The sequence below is a fragment of the Cetorhinus maximus genome, chromosome 3 (genome assembly GCF_964194155.1).
Source record: "Cetorhinus maximus chromosome 3, sCetMax3.hap1.1, whole genome shotgun sequence".
NCBI lineage: Eukaryota > Metazoa > Chordata > Chondrichthyes > Lamniformes > Cetorhinidae > Cetorhinus > Cetorhinus maximus.
In genome coordinates this window covers 98,903,855-98,923,525 of record NC_135881.1, presented here as the reverse complement: position 1 = coordinate 98,923,525, position 19,671 = coordinate 98,903,855, and the positions used below count along the sequence as shown (strand labels likewise).

Below are 19,671 nucleotides of genomic sequence, written 5' to 3'. Positions count from 1 at the left end.
ACATGACCCCGGATTCCATCTTTGGTCAGTGATGAATTAATGTGGTTTAGCTGAGGTGGAGATAGGGGTGCTATAACCTACGTTAGTGTCAGGTAACAAGCATCAGAAAGAAAGAATGCCAGGGTTCCCACCCCTGATCGTTATTCAGTGACTAATGTACTATTGCAAAGTGCTTATTTGGGAACATAAAGTAAGAACAAGATCAAGCTCATTGTGAAGAGAGGAACTCAGTTAACGTTTCGAGTCCGTATGACTCTTCAACAGAACTAAGTAAAAATAGAGAGGTGAAATATACGCTGGTTTAAGGGAGGGTGGGCCAAGTAGAGCTGGATAGAGGGCCATTGATAGGTAGAGATAGCCATAAGATGTCATATACAAAAGGACAAAGAGGTGTTGAAGGTGGTGATATTATTTAAGGAATGTGCTAATTAAGGGTAGAAAGCAGGACAAGCAAGGTACAGATAGCCCTAGTGGGGTTGGGGTGGGGTGAAGGAATCGAAAAAGGCTAAAAGGTAGAGATAAAACAATGGATGGAAATACATTTAAAAATAATGGAAATAGATGGGAAAAGAAAAATCTATATAAATTATTGGAAAAAAAAGGGGGGGATCGGAAAGGGGGTGGGGATAGAGGAGAGGGTTCATGATCTAAAATTATTGAACTTAATATTCAGTCCGGAAGGCTGTAATAAGTGCCTAGGCGGAAGATGAGGTGCTGTTCCTCCAATTTGCATTGAGCTTCACTGGAAGAATGCAGCAGGCCAAGGACAGACATGTGGGCATGAGAGCAGGGTGGAGTGTTGAAATGGCAAGCGACAGGAAGGTCTGGGTAATGCTTGCGGACAGACCGAAGGTGTTCTGCAAAGCGGTCACCCAGTCTGCATTTTGTCTCTCCAATGTAGAGGAAACCACATTGGGAGCAATGAATTCAGTAGACTAAATTGAGGGAAGTGCAAGTGAAATGCTGCTTCACTTGAAAGGAGTGTTTGGGCTCTTGGACGGTGAGGAGAGGGGAAGTAAAGGGGCAGGTGTTGCACCTTCTGCGGTTGCATGGGAAGGTGCCGTGGGAGGGGGTTGAGGTGTAGGGGGTGATGGAGGAGTGGACCAGGGTGTGCCAGAGGGAATGATCCCTGTGGAATGCCGCCAAGGGGGTCAAGGGAAGATGTGTTTAATGGTGGCATCATGCTGGAGTTGGCGGAAATGGTGGAGGATGATCCTTTGAATACAGAGCTGGTGGGGTGATAAGTGAGGACAAGGGGGTCCCTATCATGTTTCTGGGAGGGAGAGGAAGGTATGAGGGCGGATGCACGGGAGATGGACCTGACACAGTTGAGGGCCCTGTCAACCACCGTGGGTTGCCTCTGCATTCAAAGGATCATCCTCCGCCATATCCGCCAACTCCAGCATTCCGCAGGGATTGTTCTCTCCGGGACACCCTGGTCCACTCCTCCATCACCCCCTACACCTCAACCCCTTCTCACGGCACCTTCCCATGCAATCGCGAAGGTGCAACACCTGCCCCTTTACTTCCCCTCTCCTCACCGTCCAAGGGCCCAAGCACTCCTTTCAAGTGAAGCAGCATTTCACTTGCACGTCCCTCAATTTAGTCTACTGCATTCGTTGCTCCCAATGCGGTTTCTTCTACATTGGAGAGACCAAACGCAGACTGGGTGAACGCTTTGTAAAACACCTTCAGTCTGTCTGCACGCATGACCCAGGCCTCCCTGTCGCTTGCCATTTCAACACTCTTCCCTGCTCTGATGCCCACATGTCCGTCCTTGGCCTGCTGCATTGTTCCAGTGAAGCACAACGCAAACTGGAGGAACAGTACCTCATCTTCTGACTAGGCACTTTATAGCTTTCCGGACTGAATATTGAGTTCAATAATTTTAGATCATGAACTCTCTCCTCTATCCCCACCCCCTTTCCGATCCCCCCCTTTTTTTTCCAATAATTTATATAGATTTTCTTTTCGCACCTATTTCCATTATTTTTAAATATATTTCCATCCATTGTTTTATCTCTACCTTTTAGCCTTTTTCGATTCCTTCACCCCACCCCACCCCCACTAGGGCTATCTGTACCTTGCTTGTCCTGCTTTCTACCTTTAATTAGCACATTCTTTAGATAATATCACCACCTTCAACACCTCTTTGTCCTTTTGTATATGACATCTTATGGCTATCTCTACCTATCAATGGCCCTCTATCCAGCTCTACTTGGCCCACCCTCCCTTAAACCAGCGTATATTTCACCTCTTTTATTTTTACTTAGTTCTGTTGAAGAGTCATACTGACTCGAAACGTTAACTATGTTCCTCTCCGCAGATGCTGCCAGACCTGCTGAGTTTTTCCAGGTATTTATATTTTTGTTTTGGATTTCCAGCATCTGAAGTTTTTTGCTTTTATCATTGTGAAGAGAATGGTTATTTGGATAAGGTCCCAGAGGGCGTCTTGAACCTACATCAGCATCAAACAATGTCTTCAGACAACAAAATAATTGAAATGTTGCAAAGAAAGAAAGCAATCTTTTCTTATAACTGGTCTTGTGAAAACACTACAAGCAAAAATACTATCTTGGCAGCATCAAGATAGGTGGAGTTGGAACAAGGTGAGAATAAATTCTAATGGAAGAATGGGATTTTTCAAAGTTTTGAGTCATTCTTGGAAATATGTGTTCAGGAAGAAAACAATCAAAAATTAGGGGCAGAATTTTTAGCTTGGTGGGTGGGTGCGCGCCTGACCTGATCTGATGTGAAATCGTGCAAGATGGTGTCGGGCAAGCCTCCCAGTGTCACGCTGCAGTTGTGCGATATTTCGGTCTGCGGGCACGTGCTAAAGTCGGAAGTGCGCCTGCTGACAATTAAGAGGGTAATTAAGCCCATTAACAGGGCAATTGATTCTGATTTTTCGTGGTCCATCCAACCTTATGGTTGGTGGCCAGGCGAATCGGCCAGGCGGCCTTTACATTTTTCATGAAAGCTCATCCACGGGCGGGATGAGGTTTCCATGATGAAATAAAATATAAATAAATTTCTGTGAACAGCATTTTCAGTCACTAAATTTTCAGATGATTTATGATGATGCAAGGACACTTTGAGCTTCTGAAACCTTTATTTTTGATTTTTCAGGCCTTCAGCTCCCTGAGGCAGTTCTCTGCCTTCAGGTAGTTTCTCTCAGCACTGGACCGAGCCAGCTTTGATGTCAACGTCTGCTCTCTTCCCGCCTCCACCCCAGCAGCGCTGAGCTTCTCAGCATACGTTATACGCTGGCTGGCCGTTAATTGGCGGTCTATTCCCCGGCCGATCCTGGGCCTGTTGATCATGCCCGCCCACTGACCTAAAAATTCAGGCCTAATTTTTTAAAAAAATAAAGTAGTCCCACTAGATATAAAATTTCCTATAGAATGACCTTGAAAATTATTTTGAAGATGCTTTTTAAAAAAGGAAATATCTAAATATTAAAAAAAATCCACCTAGCATGGGAATAAATGCAAAATTATATTTTGTCCTCTGAATTGGTCGTTTGTAAGCACCAGTTGCACAGTTCAGTTTTTCAACTATTCAAACTCTATTTTAAACTGTTTGGGTAAGCAGGAACTCTCACCCTCCCTGTCACGGTTTCTTTTTTTCTAAATGAACATGTCCTGTTGGCAAAGCTTCACATTATTTAACAGGAAAAAATGTTTGAACAGAAACTTACTTTTAATTCTTTGGCAATGCAATGTGCACTCACTTACAGATTCAAAGTTATTTTCATTACCCTTGCAGCCACCATAGATAAATTTCTCACACCGCTGAGTGTATCTGTTGTAATAATAGCGACAGGACGAGGCCTTACAGGGTCCTGGGTCTGGTAACATTAAGCAGTCTTCTCGGTTGTCTAGAAAATTACAGATTGCTACATGTAACTTCTGTAAAATTGCATGATAACTTGAGTTATTAAACAAATGGCTTGGTGCCAAGAAGCATGAAACAATGGAAATCCAAACCATTACTGGCTGGGGAAGTACCTCCAGAATGTGGAATTGAGAAAGGTGGTAACAGACCCTTGCCAGTGCAACATCAAGTGTACTAATACTGCCTCAGCACTCTGAGCTGGGAAGTAGTCCCCACTTCTGATCATCATCAGTGACTCCACATGGATCATGCGCATGTATTTGCACCATCAATAGATTGAACTTCTTGTGATGCTGTTCTCCCCTATGGTTGAATAATCCATTAACTCTCAGTGGCACAGGTTGTGGAGGGGGAGGCAGGTAATCCTGAGGGTGAATGATGTAGGGTTCGAACTAGTAGCTAGGAGAAGGATGGGGCCTGTAACAAGAGTTGTAAAAGCTGAATAAGATTACTTTGGTCTTTAAAATCTTCAACTGAAGAAAGTTTTGCCTTCCATGTGAATCTCACAACACAAATGTGGTCATTGTGTTATGGCTGGCTGGAGAAAGATTACTGGGCAAAATAAACAATTTGAAAACCCCTTGTGACAGAATAACCGAAGCATGATTTAAAAATGGCTTTTGACACTGAAGTATGAAGGGGAGTGTGTATTAAAAAAACTGCCTTAAAAGGTGTTACAACAAAGACAAATGCTATGTGATGGTTTACCATAACCACAAAATATTGATAGCTGAAAAGAATCATTTCTCTATTCATAAAGCTTTAAGAAACTAGTCACATTCCCAGTTCTTGTGTTTGATACATAAAATAATGCTGCATTATTTAAACACCTAACTTGGAGTAAGTACAACAAACATCAGCATAAGTCTCAAACTACGGTACACAGAGCAGCAAATCCAAGCAAATGTGGACTCTTCAGTAATTGGAGATCCATGCAAACAAGAGTTTTCCAGTGGTCATGGCAGGGTCTACTAGGACTTTTTGCTGTAATTGGGTAAGTGTTAAACAAAATTAGAGATAAATTAAGCACAATGAAGGTTAGTTCCAATGTGATTTTGTTAAAAATAGGATGTATTATTGGTAAATAACTTAATACATTTGCTGAGATATCAAATGAATCCAGCAGGCCTGGCTATAAACCTCAGGGAGGCTTCATTAGAATGTGATCTCTGTAAGTCACAGTGGTCTTCTTAATCAAAATGTTCCATTTCATTTATTCTGTTAGGTTTGAAAGTAGAAAAATACAGCTGAATCTTCAGCTATTCACAAATTTGCCCTCGCATTTTAAGCTCCAGGCTCTATTGCTCCAATGTTTTCCTCACCACCCTTCCACATCCCACTCTATATAATTATCAACTCACCCAAATCTCTTGCCATGCACAACCTGCTCACTGATTTCTGCTCACCCCTGTCTTTATTGCTCTCCTCTGGTTACCCGTTCCACAATGAACTGAATTCAAATCCTCATCCTCCTGTTGAAATGCCTTAACTCCTCCAGAAAATGGGAGAAGATACACCTGGCAACTTTATATCCAAACACAAATCTGCTTTCTTATCCTATTCAACATTAAAGTTGAGCAGTTGGATGTTTTAAGTCTGAGTGACGATAAGAAACTAGCTGCGTACTGAGAACATTAGGCTATTTGGGATGCAAAAACAAAATAATCATGAACTTTCGATCTGGTGTAAACATGTGTCAGCTGCGGCTCAGTTCATAGCACCCTCGACTTTGAATCAGAGGGTTGTGGGTTCATGTCCCACTCCCGGAAACCGAGAACTGTGATTGTACTCGAAAGAGTTGCAATCTGTGACTGTTGATAACTGGAAAGAGTTTCAGAAGCTTGAGCACAAAATCTAGCTGATGTTTCAATGCGGTCCACATGGACATGACTCCAACAAGGGTTTCACAACAGCCTGTCAATATGCCATTAATGAATAGCTAAGTGTCTAGAAAAGTTCTCTGGCAGGGATGAGCTGATCCAGTATGTGGGTGATCTGTTACTATTTATACAGACGCCTGAGGAACATATGATGTCGCTGAAGGAGTTGCAGCTCTTAATGTGGTATGGGTTGAAGGTAAACACTTAAGATGCTCAGATAAACCAATAGCAGGTACAATTTTCGGGGTTTACACTGAGACTGTGACAAAGGGTCACAGATGAAGCAAAAAGGTACAAGAGCTACCGATACCAGAGGATGTTTTAGCTTTAAGGTCATTTTTAGGGCTGACAGGATATTGCTGAGAGCTTCCAATGAATTGCACAGGAAAAGCTAGACCATTGTATACATTAACACAGAATTTAGTTGAATGGGAGTGGACAGAGAAATGAGAGAGAGCATTTCACACATTTAAGGAGGAGCTGCAACCAGCCCTAGCTTTGGGGAAAATAACCCTTCACAGGGTGCGCGGCCAGAGAAGTTAGTTTAAGTACTGTAATGTTACAATCAGCCCATGGGAGACTTAGGCCTGAATCTTCTGGTCGGCGGGTGAGGGCAGGCCCCGCTGGCCGATGCATAAAATGACGCGCGGTGATGTCGGGTGTGCGTCCTGACGTCACTGCGTGTCATTCCGATCAGTGGGTGCGCACTGGAGTTGGCTGTGCGTCCGCCGAACTGTCAAAGGCCTGTTAAGACCATTTAAAAACCAATTGAAATCATTAAGAGGGCTGCCCGTCCAACCTCAAGGTTGGCGGACAGGCGATGAGCTCAGGCGGCCTTCACATTTCTCATCAAACCTCATCCACAGGCGGGATGAGGTTTCATGAAGGCTTTATAAATTAAATAAACATTTTTATTGGAATACATAAACATGTCCAGCTCATGTGACACTGTCATATGAGAGGACATGTCTGAGTAATTTTTTTAATTTTTTCCATTTTTCATCATGAAATTAATCTCCCTGAGGCAGCTCCATGCCTCAGGGAAATTTCTGCGCTCTTTTGCATGCATGTGCGAAAGAGCGCAGGCCCTGACTCTCCCTCCTCCCCCCGCCCACACAGGTAGCACTGAGCACTTCTGGATGCACATCACGCTGAGCGGGCTTTAATTGGCCCGCCCACATAAAATGGCTGCGCGCCCACCCGTGACTGCTCCCGCCCACCCCGCACAACGGGGAGAAAATTCTTCCCTTAGACTGGTAGGGTACACTTCTTGGACATTAACTCAAGTAGAAATAGCATACTCATCCTGTGAGAGACATCTTTTAGCTTCCTACTGGGCAGTAACACTTCACTGTCTTCACAGGAAATGCCTTGGTTACTCTTGCAATGGGACATTCTCTAACAAGATTATTTGTAGATGGGAGAATTAAAGAAGGAACAGTGCCGAGCCCCATATGTAGTAAATGGACTGTGTTATTGAGGTCATGTGATATGAGGATGGAAGATTGAACCACCTGACGCTTGCAGTAAATATGGGTTACGTGGGAAAACTGCACTGCACCACTGTACAGTAGAGAGGATGTGGGAAATAGGAGGAGGATTTAAGAAAAACATTCACCCGGAATGCAGAGACGTCTTTGTAGATGGATCCAGTTGCGTGGAAAGGTGAGTGGTGTGGAATTTAGGATCCAAAAATTAGCCCAGATCTTCCGGTTTCCGAATGGTCAGAGACCGAACTTGCCCCAGAGAATATGTTATGGGACACCCTCGGTAGTCCCAATGCAAGGATGCCATGGGATTTTCCCATGGAAGTTTCAAGTTCTGATGGGAAACTCCCCTGCATCCAGGTAAATAAGTCAGAACCCTCCAAAAAAGTCTCCAGCTCTGAGTTAGCATCATCTTTGAACAGTCTGACTGAATTGCCTGCATAGTTATCTAAGAAATGTTAGACAGAAAAGAAGCATGTCTAACTCCTGGTAACTATACAACTGACCACCTCCCACCCACCCCACAGACTGGCCTGACCAGCCCCTCACCCCGCGACCCTCAAAACCTCATCACCCTCCGAACCCCAGACCCTCCGAATCGCCCCTCCGACACTCTGACTCCCCCACTGACCCTCCAACTCACTCCTGTCCCTCCGACTCACCCCTGACCATCCGACTTGTCCCTGACCCTTCGACTCCACCTGTCCTCAACACCCTACCCACCCTGCCACCTACCATCTGCCACTCTACCCAAGTTGCCACCCAGCCACCTAACCCACACTGCCACCCTACCCACTTAGCAACGTGCCTCGCACACTCATTCACTAAAACACTGAAAATCTACTTAATAGCCCCAAAGCTTCTCAATTTGTTGGTGAATGAAGTCTTGGCAAAATACAGCAGCTAGTGCAGTAGAAAAGGGGCACGATTTGCCCCCCCCCCCCCCCCCACCCCCCCCGCCACTGATCTGCCCTACAAGGAGCAACTGCAAAACAGTTATGCTCCGCATTTCTGAAAGAGGCTTGTTTGGAAGTCCGGGTCAGAAATTTCGGAACTCCATTTTAGTGCAGAACAAAAGGAGCAGAGTGGCAATCTGACGATGATTACCACTCCTTAGGAGATTTGGCTTGGGCCAGTGGTCCTGCCACTGCTGGGAAAATTTGGAGAGCCATTAACTTGTCATGGCTCTCCAAATTTTCATATCCTGTCAGTGGCGAGGGCCGCTGGTGTTGAAGCCGGAAAATCCTATGCAGAATTTCAATTAATCTGGGAAAAGTGAAGATTTAGATCAGTGGAAGGGAAACCACTCTTAAGTGGCCCTATCCTGAAAATGGCGTTGCAGGAACAATGAAGGGCATTGTAACTATTTTAAACACAAAGCTAATGCTTTTTGCTTATTCATTCACAGGATGTGGGCATCACTGGCTAGGCTAGCATTTATTGTCCCTCTGTAATTGTCCTTGAGAAAGTAGTGGTGAGCTGCCTTCTTGAACCACTGCAATCCATGTGGTGTAGGTACGCCTGCAGGGCTGTTAGGGATTTTGACCCAGGGACAGTGAAGGAACCACAACCATCTTCCTTTGTGCTAGATATGACTCCAACCAGCGGAGAGTTCTCCCCCTTATTCCCGTTGACTCCAGTTTTGCTAGGGCTCCTTGATACAATGCTCGGTCAAATGTGGCCTTGATGTCAAGGGCACTCATTCTCACCTCACCTCTTGAGTTTAGCTCTTTTGTCCATGTTTGAACCAAGGCTGTAATGAGTTTAGGAGCTGATGGCCCTGGCTAAACCCAAACTGAGCGTCAGTGAGCAGGTTATTGCTAAATAAGTGCTGTTTGATAGCACTGTTAAAGACTCCTTCCATCACTTTGGTGTTGATGGAGAGTAGACTGATTGGCCGGGTTGGATTTGTCCTGCTTTTTGCAGACACATGGCCAGGTAAATGCCAGTGTTGTAGCTGTCCCTGAACAGCTTGGCTAGGGGCACAGCTCATTCTGGAGCACAGGTCTTCAGTACTATTGCCGGAATGTTGTCAGGGCCCATAACCTTTCATGAATCCAGTGCCTTCAGCCATTTCTTGATATAAAGTGGAGTGAATCAATTTGGCTGAAGGCAACCTGTGACGCTGGAGACCTCAGGGGGGTGGCTGCAATGGATCATTACCCAGCATTCCTGGCTGAAGATGATTGCAAATGATTCAGCCTTGTCTGAAATGCTGGGCTCCCCTATCATTGAGAATGGGGATATTTGTGCAACCTCTACTAATCCTGAGGACTGCGAATTATGACTTACATGCCCAGCAGTTTCAAAGTCGCTTACATTAGTTGTCTAGTAAAGTGGCTTCCCTAATCTGATTCCACGATCCGTGGTAGCCCCCATCTGGAAAATACCTCCTTCACTAGGGTTTTCGTTGTAGTTAGGGTGGTAACTACCTTGCATGGAAACTCGTGTTAGATCTTTAATTGTCCACCACCAATCACGATTGAATGTGGCAGGACTGCAGAGCTTAGATCTGGTCCATTGGTTGTGGAATCGCTTAGATCTGTCCATTGCATGCTGCTTTCGCTGTTTGGCATGCAAGCAGAGCTGTGTTGCAGCTTCACTCAAAGACAGAGCTGAGATGGGAAGGAAACGAGAAAGCAGACATGCTAGCAAAGAAAGGTATTACAGGAGGAGTGCCTTGGGATCCCATGGAAGGAGTGAGAGAAATAGCAAAGACGGCAGCAGCTGAACAATTGTGAGTGAATGACCTCATGGAAGTGCTGAAGGCGGAACCACAACTCAGCGAGGTGTTAAGTAAACTAGGAAAGGGGGACATTATTGAGAGACTCGATGGAAGACCTGAAATGGGAATTGGGGAAGGGATGTTATTTGAGGATGACAAATGGGTGGTGCCTACAAACCAGAGGGAAGATTTACTCCAGTTAGTACACAGGGGACCAAGGGCAGGACACCCTAGTGCAGAAGAAATACAGAAAGGAGTGAATGCAGTGGGGTGGGTGACCTCATCAGAGAGAGGCTGTAAAGTGCTTTTGTCACAATTGTCTGATTCGTGCCAATAATCCAGACCCACAGAGCAGAAAGGCACCTTCAGAGCACACCAAAAGGTCAGAAAGGCCCTGGTGATGTGAACAGGAAGATTTTATAGGATCTCTCCCAACTTCAAGCAGAGAGAATAAGCACTGTCAAGCTCTGGTAAATAACTTCACCAAATGGATTGAGGAATTTCCATGAGAGGTAGCCACTGCCCTAACTACAATGAAAAGTCCAGTGAAGGAAGTATTTTCTAGTTGGGGACTGCCGCAGATCATGGAACCAGATGAGGGAAGCCACTTTACTCAACATGTAATACAAGTGACTTTGAAACTGCTGGGCATGTAAGTCTTAATCTGCACTCTTCAGGAATTGTAGACGACATGATTCGAACTCTAAAAGAAAGACATAGGAAAGAACTGGATGAACAAAAGAAGAAATGGAATGAAGTGTTACCACTTGATGAATATTAAGGGAAATACTCCTTATACAACAGTCTATTCACTTCATGAGTTAATAACAGGGCGATCTATGAGAATGCCGGTTCACTTATTGATACCTGTTCTAACTGAAAGACAGGATCAAGCAGTTACTCGAGATAGGTTTGTGAGACACCTAAAGAAACAGAGGAGCTCTATAGGCAAGCTGCAGGGAATATTAGCAGAAAACACAGTGCTAACACAATGAATCTAGGACCACACAAACCACAGGAATGGGACATAATCAGGTGATGGTTACAAATTATGCTCCGCCTGGAACCACCGTATATGGGACCATATAATATAGTGGAAAAGGCGAGCCTGATGGAATAGTAAGTGTAGCTATGCAGAAAGGTCAAATGGTTCCACATCAATCAAATAAAACTGTACAAACCCCAAAAGAAGCAACATAACCAGATGGGGCAGTTATGAGTATGGTTAAATGGTGGGCCATGGAATATGAGGTTGTACCTATGATGATACAGCCGCAGGGTCAGCCACAAAGGTCATCGCTGTCAGTCTCAGCCACTTGAAAAACGATGACAAGAGGTGGCATCCGGAAGGGAGAGAGCCCAGAGGGTGTTAGCTCTACAGGCCCAAAATATAACTTGAGAAGTCATAAGTGCCAAGAGCATGACTGTATTTTTTGTAATTGAATGAGTTGCTTTTTAATCAATTGGATCTGTGCAGCCCAGATAGTATAGAAGGGGACAATGCAGAGTGAACCTTTACTTTTTTTCAGGAAGAGAAAGGAGAAGGAGGAGGTGATGAAGCATGTGTCAATGCTTCCCTTGATAATCCTTTGGTGACCGTCACCCACCTGCAGAAAATGGCTGAAGCTGAAGGATTTGTTAGTAAAGTTGGCTAAGACCTAGATCTACTTGGGCCTGAAGATCACACGAAAATAACTAAATTATTGGATGATCTTGACGTAACTCAGCGTGTACTGTGGGAATTAAAACTTAGGCAATGTGAGGTGAGGAAAGATATACAAAACACTAAACTTATCCCATGGTGGGAACAATTATGGAGTTGGGAATGAACTGTATGTCTCAGGTGTTGGTCATAACCCAATTGATCATTGTGATCTATTTGCTATCTCTGGCAATGACGGAGAGCAGAGTGTGAAAGAAGAGGCAACTAAAAGTTAATCGGTAAAGCCTTGGCTCAGCAAGGGCAGGAGAAGTTGGTTTAAAAGTGTCAGAACATCAATCGCTTGGGAGTCGACTCCTGTAGCTGGTCCTTAGCAAGAATGCATTCAACTTAAAATAAGTCAATGTTTAAAAGTCCAAAGATGGTATTGCAAAAAGGGAATTTGTGATGGACATTTTCATTGAGTTGGAGATAAGATGTACCCCAGTAGATGTGCTACAGGACACCTCGGAAGTCCCAACGCAATGGCTTTGTGGGAATTGCCCAGGAGGTTTGAACTTCCAATGAGCAATTCTCCTGCTCTCCAGGACCCTCTGAAAAAATATCCAACTCTAAGTTGGAGTTGAAAACTTTGGACAGTTTTGACTTACTTACCTGGGATAGTTACTCAGGAAGTGTTAGACAGAATAGCCCTAGGGCTAAATCATCCCGGATTTACACTAGTAGCAGGCGTAAAAAAATACATTTTACCCACCAGTCACAACAGCGGATATTTGCACTGTATCACCCCTTTCCCACCTCTTTAATTATGTAGCCACGGGAAACACGCTATCGCGCTAGAGGGTGGCCTCTGAGTCACCTGCCACGCCACTACCTCACTGTTTCCACACTCTGGGTGCCATATCTAAGTTGCAGCCACGTGTACAGTTCTCAATGCTTGCAGCCCAGAACTGCTCCAGTGAAGACGAGCCCCTGAAAGCCAAGAAGAGTTCAGTGACCCATCACTGGAATGCCTTTAAGAGGCCGGCTGTGATTTATTTCACCCCTGCTCTGGCCACAGGAAGTCCAGCGATCTCACCATTCCAACTTGGGAGGTGGTGGTCAGTACCAACGCTGCACAGAAGAGGTCGACCATCCAGTGGAGAAAGAGGATGAATGATCTCATCTGTGCTGCCAGGTAAGGCAACCATCTCATCACGCTAAACTCACACACTCACAAGCCCATCACACATTCACTGGCAACTCACTCACTGTCAGCTCAAGGGACGTCACCATTCACTCTCTCACGCACACTTTCACATCTCCATCTGGCCTCATCTCCTCTGGAGACTGCCTGCTCAGCCCTCACCACCTTGAGGCCACTAGCACAGATCAACCTGAACCCCCACACACGCCCTGGGATACCCTGCTTCCCCAGTACTGCCCTTGCCCTGCAGCCTCTTCCCTTGCCTGAGGCCTCTCCTTCCCCCTTCCCCAAACAAGCCTAGCGCTGCAACCATTGAAAAGCTACACCCACCTTACAGCTGGTCTGGTAGGTATAGACCTGCCTGTGAGCCTCCCTAAAAGTGACGTGGTGCTGCCTGCGAAGCCTGGCACTGATGACCAGCAGTGCTGCCGGAAGCAAGGTAGGTACACAACCCTCAAAGGTGCAATTGGAGTGCAGCTCGCCAAGTGCACGTTGCTCATGTAGAGTTGTGAAACATGTCAGTGTGCAAATACACTGACTTGCCTAGATGATCCAGCATGGGGGGAATGATTCCGGTGAGCTGGGCTTATAATGAGACGCTAAAGTATTGAAATTAGGTTCCTGACGCCCAGTGGTGGGAAACGTGGCCCGCCATTGACAAGTGGAGTAGATGATCACAAACTGGTTTCACGACAGCGTAAAACTGATTTTTGGTCTTCTCACCATATAGTCCGCTCACACCCGCCATGAGACCCGCCGCCAATGGGACTGGATGATTCCACCCCTAATCTCATTCCTGGGTAACTATACAGCAGACCTTCCCGACCAGACCTTATCACTCAACTCCCCCCGACCCCCTGAACCCCAACTCCGCCCCCCCTCCCGACCTCCCTAATTGTCTCGTGAATACCCCATCTGCCCCCTGAACCTTTGGCTCCATCTCTGCTTGACCTGTGTAGACCGTAACCTGACCTGACTAGTCCCTACCCTCTGCTTACACTCCCACCAGCTGACTACCTTCCTGACTCACCGACCTGACTAGCTGGTGACGTGATAACCCCTCACAACCCAACCATTCCCTGACTCTCCTACCCACTCATCCACCTGCCATCCTATCCACCCCACCCACATACCCAACTCAGCTACCCTATGCCCTTGCACACTTACCTTATCCACCCTAACCCCTCACTCAATCTACCCCATTACCCACTTAGCTTCCCTCCGTAGTTTTTCAAAGAAGCTTGGGATAACTGAGTTATTCTGAAATTGAGAAGTTAGTTTTTGTTATGATTTGTGTGATTAATGAGACCAAATGTGAAGGCAAATTTCGAATTAGAAAATGCAGATAGCAGAAAATGCAATACAACTTTATCTGAATAATTCGTGTGCACTGAAAATTCTGGAAAAAAACAGAACAGTGGGCTGAAAGATTTGTGTTTCTCTCATGCAAATAACTTGCAGAATAAATATGATAGCGATGTTGTGGTTTAAGTACTGAGTACAGGGTTTACAGTCACTGGTATTTTTTTAGTCATGCCTGAGGCAGGTGGTGAGCACCTGAAATGTAACAAGAAACTGACAGAGTTTTGCTGACACAGGGACAAGAAGCGGGCTGTGGGGATTGGGACTGAAGAGTCATGCCCTGACTCTGCCATAACTGCTGTCTTTACACTGCTAAGTACATGGGCAGCCATTAATCATTGCTGGAATGCAGGTTTCCACATTGCTTAATTAAATAAGTCAGTTCAGGAAACCACAATGTCGATTACATCAGGATCTTTCCTCAAAGTTAAAAAAAACTAACTAGCTAATATTGTCATTCAGAATGTGACAAGGAATAACATTCATCACAAATGAAATACAAAAGCCCCAACAAACATGTTGGAGGATTCAAAACCAAACATTAAATTGTTCTAAATTGTAGCTGCTTCCTTTTCTGAATGTGACCAATTCAACCAGTCTGAGTTTTGGTAAAGGACAGGGGTTGTGGCAGGATGCGGGGTGAGGGGTCGGTGGAGGCGTTCTGGGCTTTTTACTTGAACTGTAACACAGGCCAACTTATATGCATGTATGCACACCTTTTCTCTTAAAAGTTTGACCTGTCCATGTTTTGAGTGCATTCTTGAATCTGCAAAAAAATGCCCACTTTCAGCAATTCACAACTGCCACTTGTTATTAAAGGCTTTCACCAAATATTGTAGTAGAATAAAGGGTTAAAAGTAAAGAAGCAGCCCATTAGTGACAGACACCTACAGGTCTCGCTTACTTTGGTCACTGTAGGTTGCTATCAGAAGTCATTGTCAAGGATTTGGTTTGGGTTTTTATCCAAATTGAGGATAAACTATTTCTCTCTTCCAGCCTGCCTCACACACGCTGCCACCAGCTGCAGCAAATTACTCTATAACATCCCAAAGAACCATCTCCTTTAAATGATCTGGTCAAACTAGTTTAAGACATCAGTGGAAAGAAATCTCGACTTAACTCAAAAGGGAACAGGGTACTGACCTTGGTAAATTTATCGATGTTGCAATTAACTATTAAATAGAAGAATTGTGAGTCTTTTTTGACTATTTACCCACCTAGAAGATTCAGGCCAAACCTTGGAGTTAGGAGTATAAGGGGGTGGATGTGTGGGTTCACCTAACTACTGTCTGCCCTCTCGGATAACCACAAAAGTAACTCATGGCATCACTTGAAGAAGAAACACAGAATTCTCATTATGTCCTGGTGAATGTTTATCCTTCGTTATTTACCCACCGACATCACTGGAACAGTTTATATATCCGCAATCTCATTAGTGGTTGTGGATAAGTTGGTCGCACTTTGATAACACTTAATTGGTTGTAAAGCATTTTGGATGTTCTGCGGTTATTAAAGGTATCCTTTTTTTTCTATAATTGTGCATCTGATGTTCATTTTGGCAACTTAAGTGATCCTTTATTCCTTGCATATGTGGTTTAAAAGCAACCGTTAATTAAGAAATCAATTTATACCAAATTCCTCACTCACCTCAGAATTTGTGGGGTCCTGTTATATTAGGCTTATTGTGCCTAGTTTTTTTTTTAAAGCAGCACAAAAATGCCAGTCCAGAACTGTTTAACCTTTATCAGCTCTAATCATCTCAACTCCATTGACATCTACAAATAAATGGATGTCATGTGGGCAGTAATATTCTGTAGACTACAATGCAGTATCTGGAAATCATACAATATTTCACAACCCAGTGCACATTTTTATTTCACAATCTTAAGGCATGCAATGATCTTTGTACCAAAAAATACTGATCTAGCCAGTTACCCACCAGCATATTCAACAGTAGCCAATGCATTCCTGTATTTTGCCATGAATAAAAATTTTATATGATAAACAATGGCTTTTCTTCTTTAAATCTAGAAGCATAATTTAAAGTTATGGAATACAAACTAGTTTCCATTAGTTCTCTGTTTTAACTCAGGTCCCACTGCTTTAAATGTTTGCTTCCAGGAAAGATTCTGAAGACTGAACAATCTGCTACATCTGGAAACTGAGGGAACAGAGCAAACAACTGTGTTTCCTTAACAAATCAGATTGAAGGATTGTGAAATTAACAGCCCAAAGACTGAGAGGAAATTGTAAATTAGATTTTCCGTTAGTAAAATCTCCAACAGCAATTAAAACCTGAAGAAAGGAGACACCAAACTTTTAATAGTTCATTTTCAGTGCCAGAGAAGTTCACTGACAGTAATTAATACTTATTGTTGAAAGTGCACTTAAACATTAAATGATGACAACTTTCTGTGGTGAGTTTAGTTTATATCTGCTATACAAATGCAGTAACTTCAGACAATTCAATACAGTTCAGTGGTGAGGCAGACAGCAATTAGCAGTTTTCACAAAGCCAACAGTGGAGATTTGAAACAAAAAACAAAAAATGCTGGAAAAACTCAGCAGGCCTGACAACATCTGTGAAGAGAAAGACAGAGTTAACGTTTCGAGTCCGTATGACTCTTCAGAGCTCTCCTCATACTCTTCTTCTCTGAAGAGGACGGACTCGAAAAATTAACTCTGTCTTTCGCTCCACAGATGTTGTCAGACCTGCTGAGTTTTCCAGCATCCACCGTATTTTGCCTTTATCTTAGTGGAGATTTGAAACTCAGCAAACTTTGATTTTTTGAGTTTAACGGCTCATCTGCTCCTGGCCTGAAGTTGCTGTGCCATTAATGCATAAGTAACAGCTTCACTGTTACTTTGGCAGATGGCTCTGGACAGTCAAAATAAAATATGTTTGAGGTTAGGAAGTATTAGAAAAACACTCGGTCCATGCCTCTGATTGTGGGTTGGAGTACTCTCTTTATTTTGCATTTCCCTTCAATTACACAGAGATTAAAATACATGCAGGGATAATTGTCAAATACATTAACTAACTTTATGGTTACGTTTAATCAAATTGTTAGGAAAAAGGGTAGACAATAGGTTTAACTATTTTAATATAATAAAATGAATTTAAATGTAGTTGTATTAATCATTCTCTAATTTTATCTCAGACCTACGAACTCAATCTAGTACCAAGTGGGGTTGACAGGCTTCTATTCCAAGTCACATCCAAAGCTAACAACATGGGACAGTTTGAATTAGGATCTGCCATGATAGCTGCAGCTCCTGGATTCAATATGTAGCTCATATTCAAAATGGGTCAGCGTTAATTTCTGCCGTAAACGCTAAAGTGTAAATACATATCCGTCATAACTCAGCGAGCAATGCTTTCAATGCCATGCTGTAAATCTAAGCTTCATCTGCTCATCCTGCTAAAACTAGTAGTAACAGACATACCTGTTTATTTAGAGCTGTTTAAAGCTGCATTTAAAGTTGAAAATGCCTCTCCAACACAGGAAACGTAATACCCAGTCTGGAATAAAGTGTTTCCAGGGTGGAAAATGAGGGAAAACTATATGAGAGATATTATTCCACGGGTGGGGAATAGCAATGAATGCTTCAATTGTAATATAAATCGCAAATAATAAACAGGAAGTCTTGTCCAAGCGTGAACACATCCGATCGAATTATTCCCAACTGTGCCTTGAACGCCTCCCACTGATTCGGGATTTTTTGAAGTATAGTTAAGATGAATTTCACCGTGAAATCAAGTAAAAACTTTCTTCTGCCTTTAACAATCTCCCAATATCCTGCGTAAACCTACCGGGTGGAAATTACAGAATTCTGCTGATCTGGGAATTCACAGTGGACTCTACCAGTCCTCTGAGTGTCTCATCACTGATACCCTCATTCTATGAAACAGGAATGGAGTCTCGCCAGCTATGTAAGTTATAAATAAGCACGGATCACCACTCCAAATGTTTGTCCATTTTTCATTTATGTTGCTTTACTATCAAAGCTGACAGTAATTCTAGCCCTCGAGCAGCAGACCTGGGCTGTTCCCACAGGAGGTTGTAAACCCGTCTGCCCAGCTAAAGTTCCGACATTTGTTACTTGAGTCCCCGCTTTATTCTTCAAAGGCAAATCTCAATTATTTTTCAGTACCGTCGTTCCTAACATGGCTATTTTAAAACAAAGCATTGAAGAAAATAAACTCAGCTTCTGCACATTAGACTATGTTGAAACTCCTTACCTGCAGATGCAATGTCAAACTGTGGAGCCAGCAGCAAGATGCTGCAGATCACAGTGAAAAGCTGCAACTCCATGATTTTGACAGAGTGAGTGAGTTGCGTTGATTTCACTGTCGATTTCTCGCTGTGCCTCGTGACTTCAGTCTCCACCAGGTCAGCGGAATCAAGTGGACTCCTCACTCCCTGATTGAAGCTCGAAGCTGGTACATTTATAGAGCGGGGGTTCCGGCCACTGCACTCAGCTTGGCTCAGAGATACGCCAGTGTGACCCCAACTGGAAAACCAAAGACGTCAACTTCAACTATGTTATCATTTTCTCAATCCAAAATAAAGTGCAGTCAATCAGGCACATAACTTCCACGATGTTTACACTCTCCTGTGCACAGCTTATATCACTCCATAATAATAGTTTCTATTATTTTAACCAAAATAGTATTTTTGCTCTATACCGTATGCTAAGAGTGGCTGTACTTTTCAGTCTAGAGTTCAGGTATTTATTGAAAACCCTGTCGTACAGCTTAAGCAGCCTCAAAAACTGCTGACATGTGGAAGCAGGGGTTGCATATGTGAATTAAGCTGTAGGAATACCATTCCTGTGTTTGTACTGGAGGAAACTATATAAACATAACATAGGGAAGATCTCCATTGGTGGCGGTAATTTAAGAACGGATTTTGGATGTATTATTGAAATATGAGAAATCACGCTTGATAGTTTTAAACATGAGGGGGTAATCTTAATGAATCACAAAGATTGAAGTTCTTATGAGTTTATCCATGATCTTTGGCCAAGTTTCATGAACTCTCAGCTCATCATTCAGATAGATCACCTTATAGCAGCAAAGAATCCATCTTGGAAAAAAAACCCACAATGCCTGAAAAACTACTTCACCAGTCAGATGAAAGTGGAATAGCAATGATGTTGATGAAGTTATAAAGCCAAGCCCAAGTCTCCTAAACTCCTAATTGAAGGATAAGATATGAATGTGATAGGTGGTGGTGTTGGGGGTACTAAGAAAAATGATGATGGAAATTTCTGAAAATTTAACAGGATTCAAGTAATAACTACTTGGTTAGTCTTGCAAAAAAAAGGAAAGGTAATAAAATCTTTACTCAAAGGTGGAATAGGAAAATCTAGAAATTGAAAATGTAAAAGACAGTAATACAAAAGCAAAATACTCTGGATGTTGGAAATCTGAAATAAAAACAAAAAAATGGTCAACAGGTCAGACAGCT

The 19,671-nt window shown here is 43.5% G+C and overlaps 1 protein-coding gene across 1 annotated transcript in view; it reads right to left on the bottom strand.

The window, feature by feature from the left end:
* LOC144678814 (tissue factor pathway inhibitor 2-like) overlaps positions 1-18,686 on the bottom strand; it is a 39,905-nt gene extending 21,219 nt beyond the window's left edge. The window contains exons 1-2 of the mRNA XM_078538757.1: positions 18,441-18,686; positions 3,701-3,880 (exon numbers count right to left, since the gene is read on the bottom strand). Coding sequence (XP_078394883.1) covers positions 3,701-3,880; positions 18,441-18,513 — 253 coding nt within the window. The 5' untranslated portion in view covers positions 18,514-18,686. The remainder of the gene's footprint in view (positions 1-3,700; positions 3,881-18,440) is intronic.
* Between the last annotated feature and the right edge of the window lie 985 nt (positions 18,687-19,671).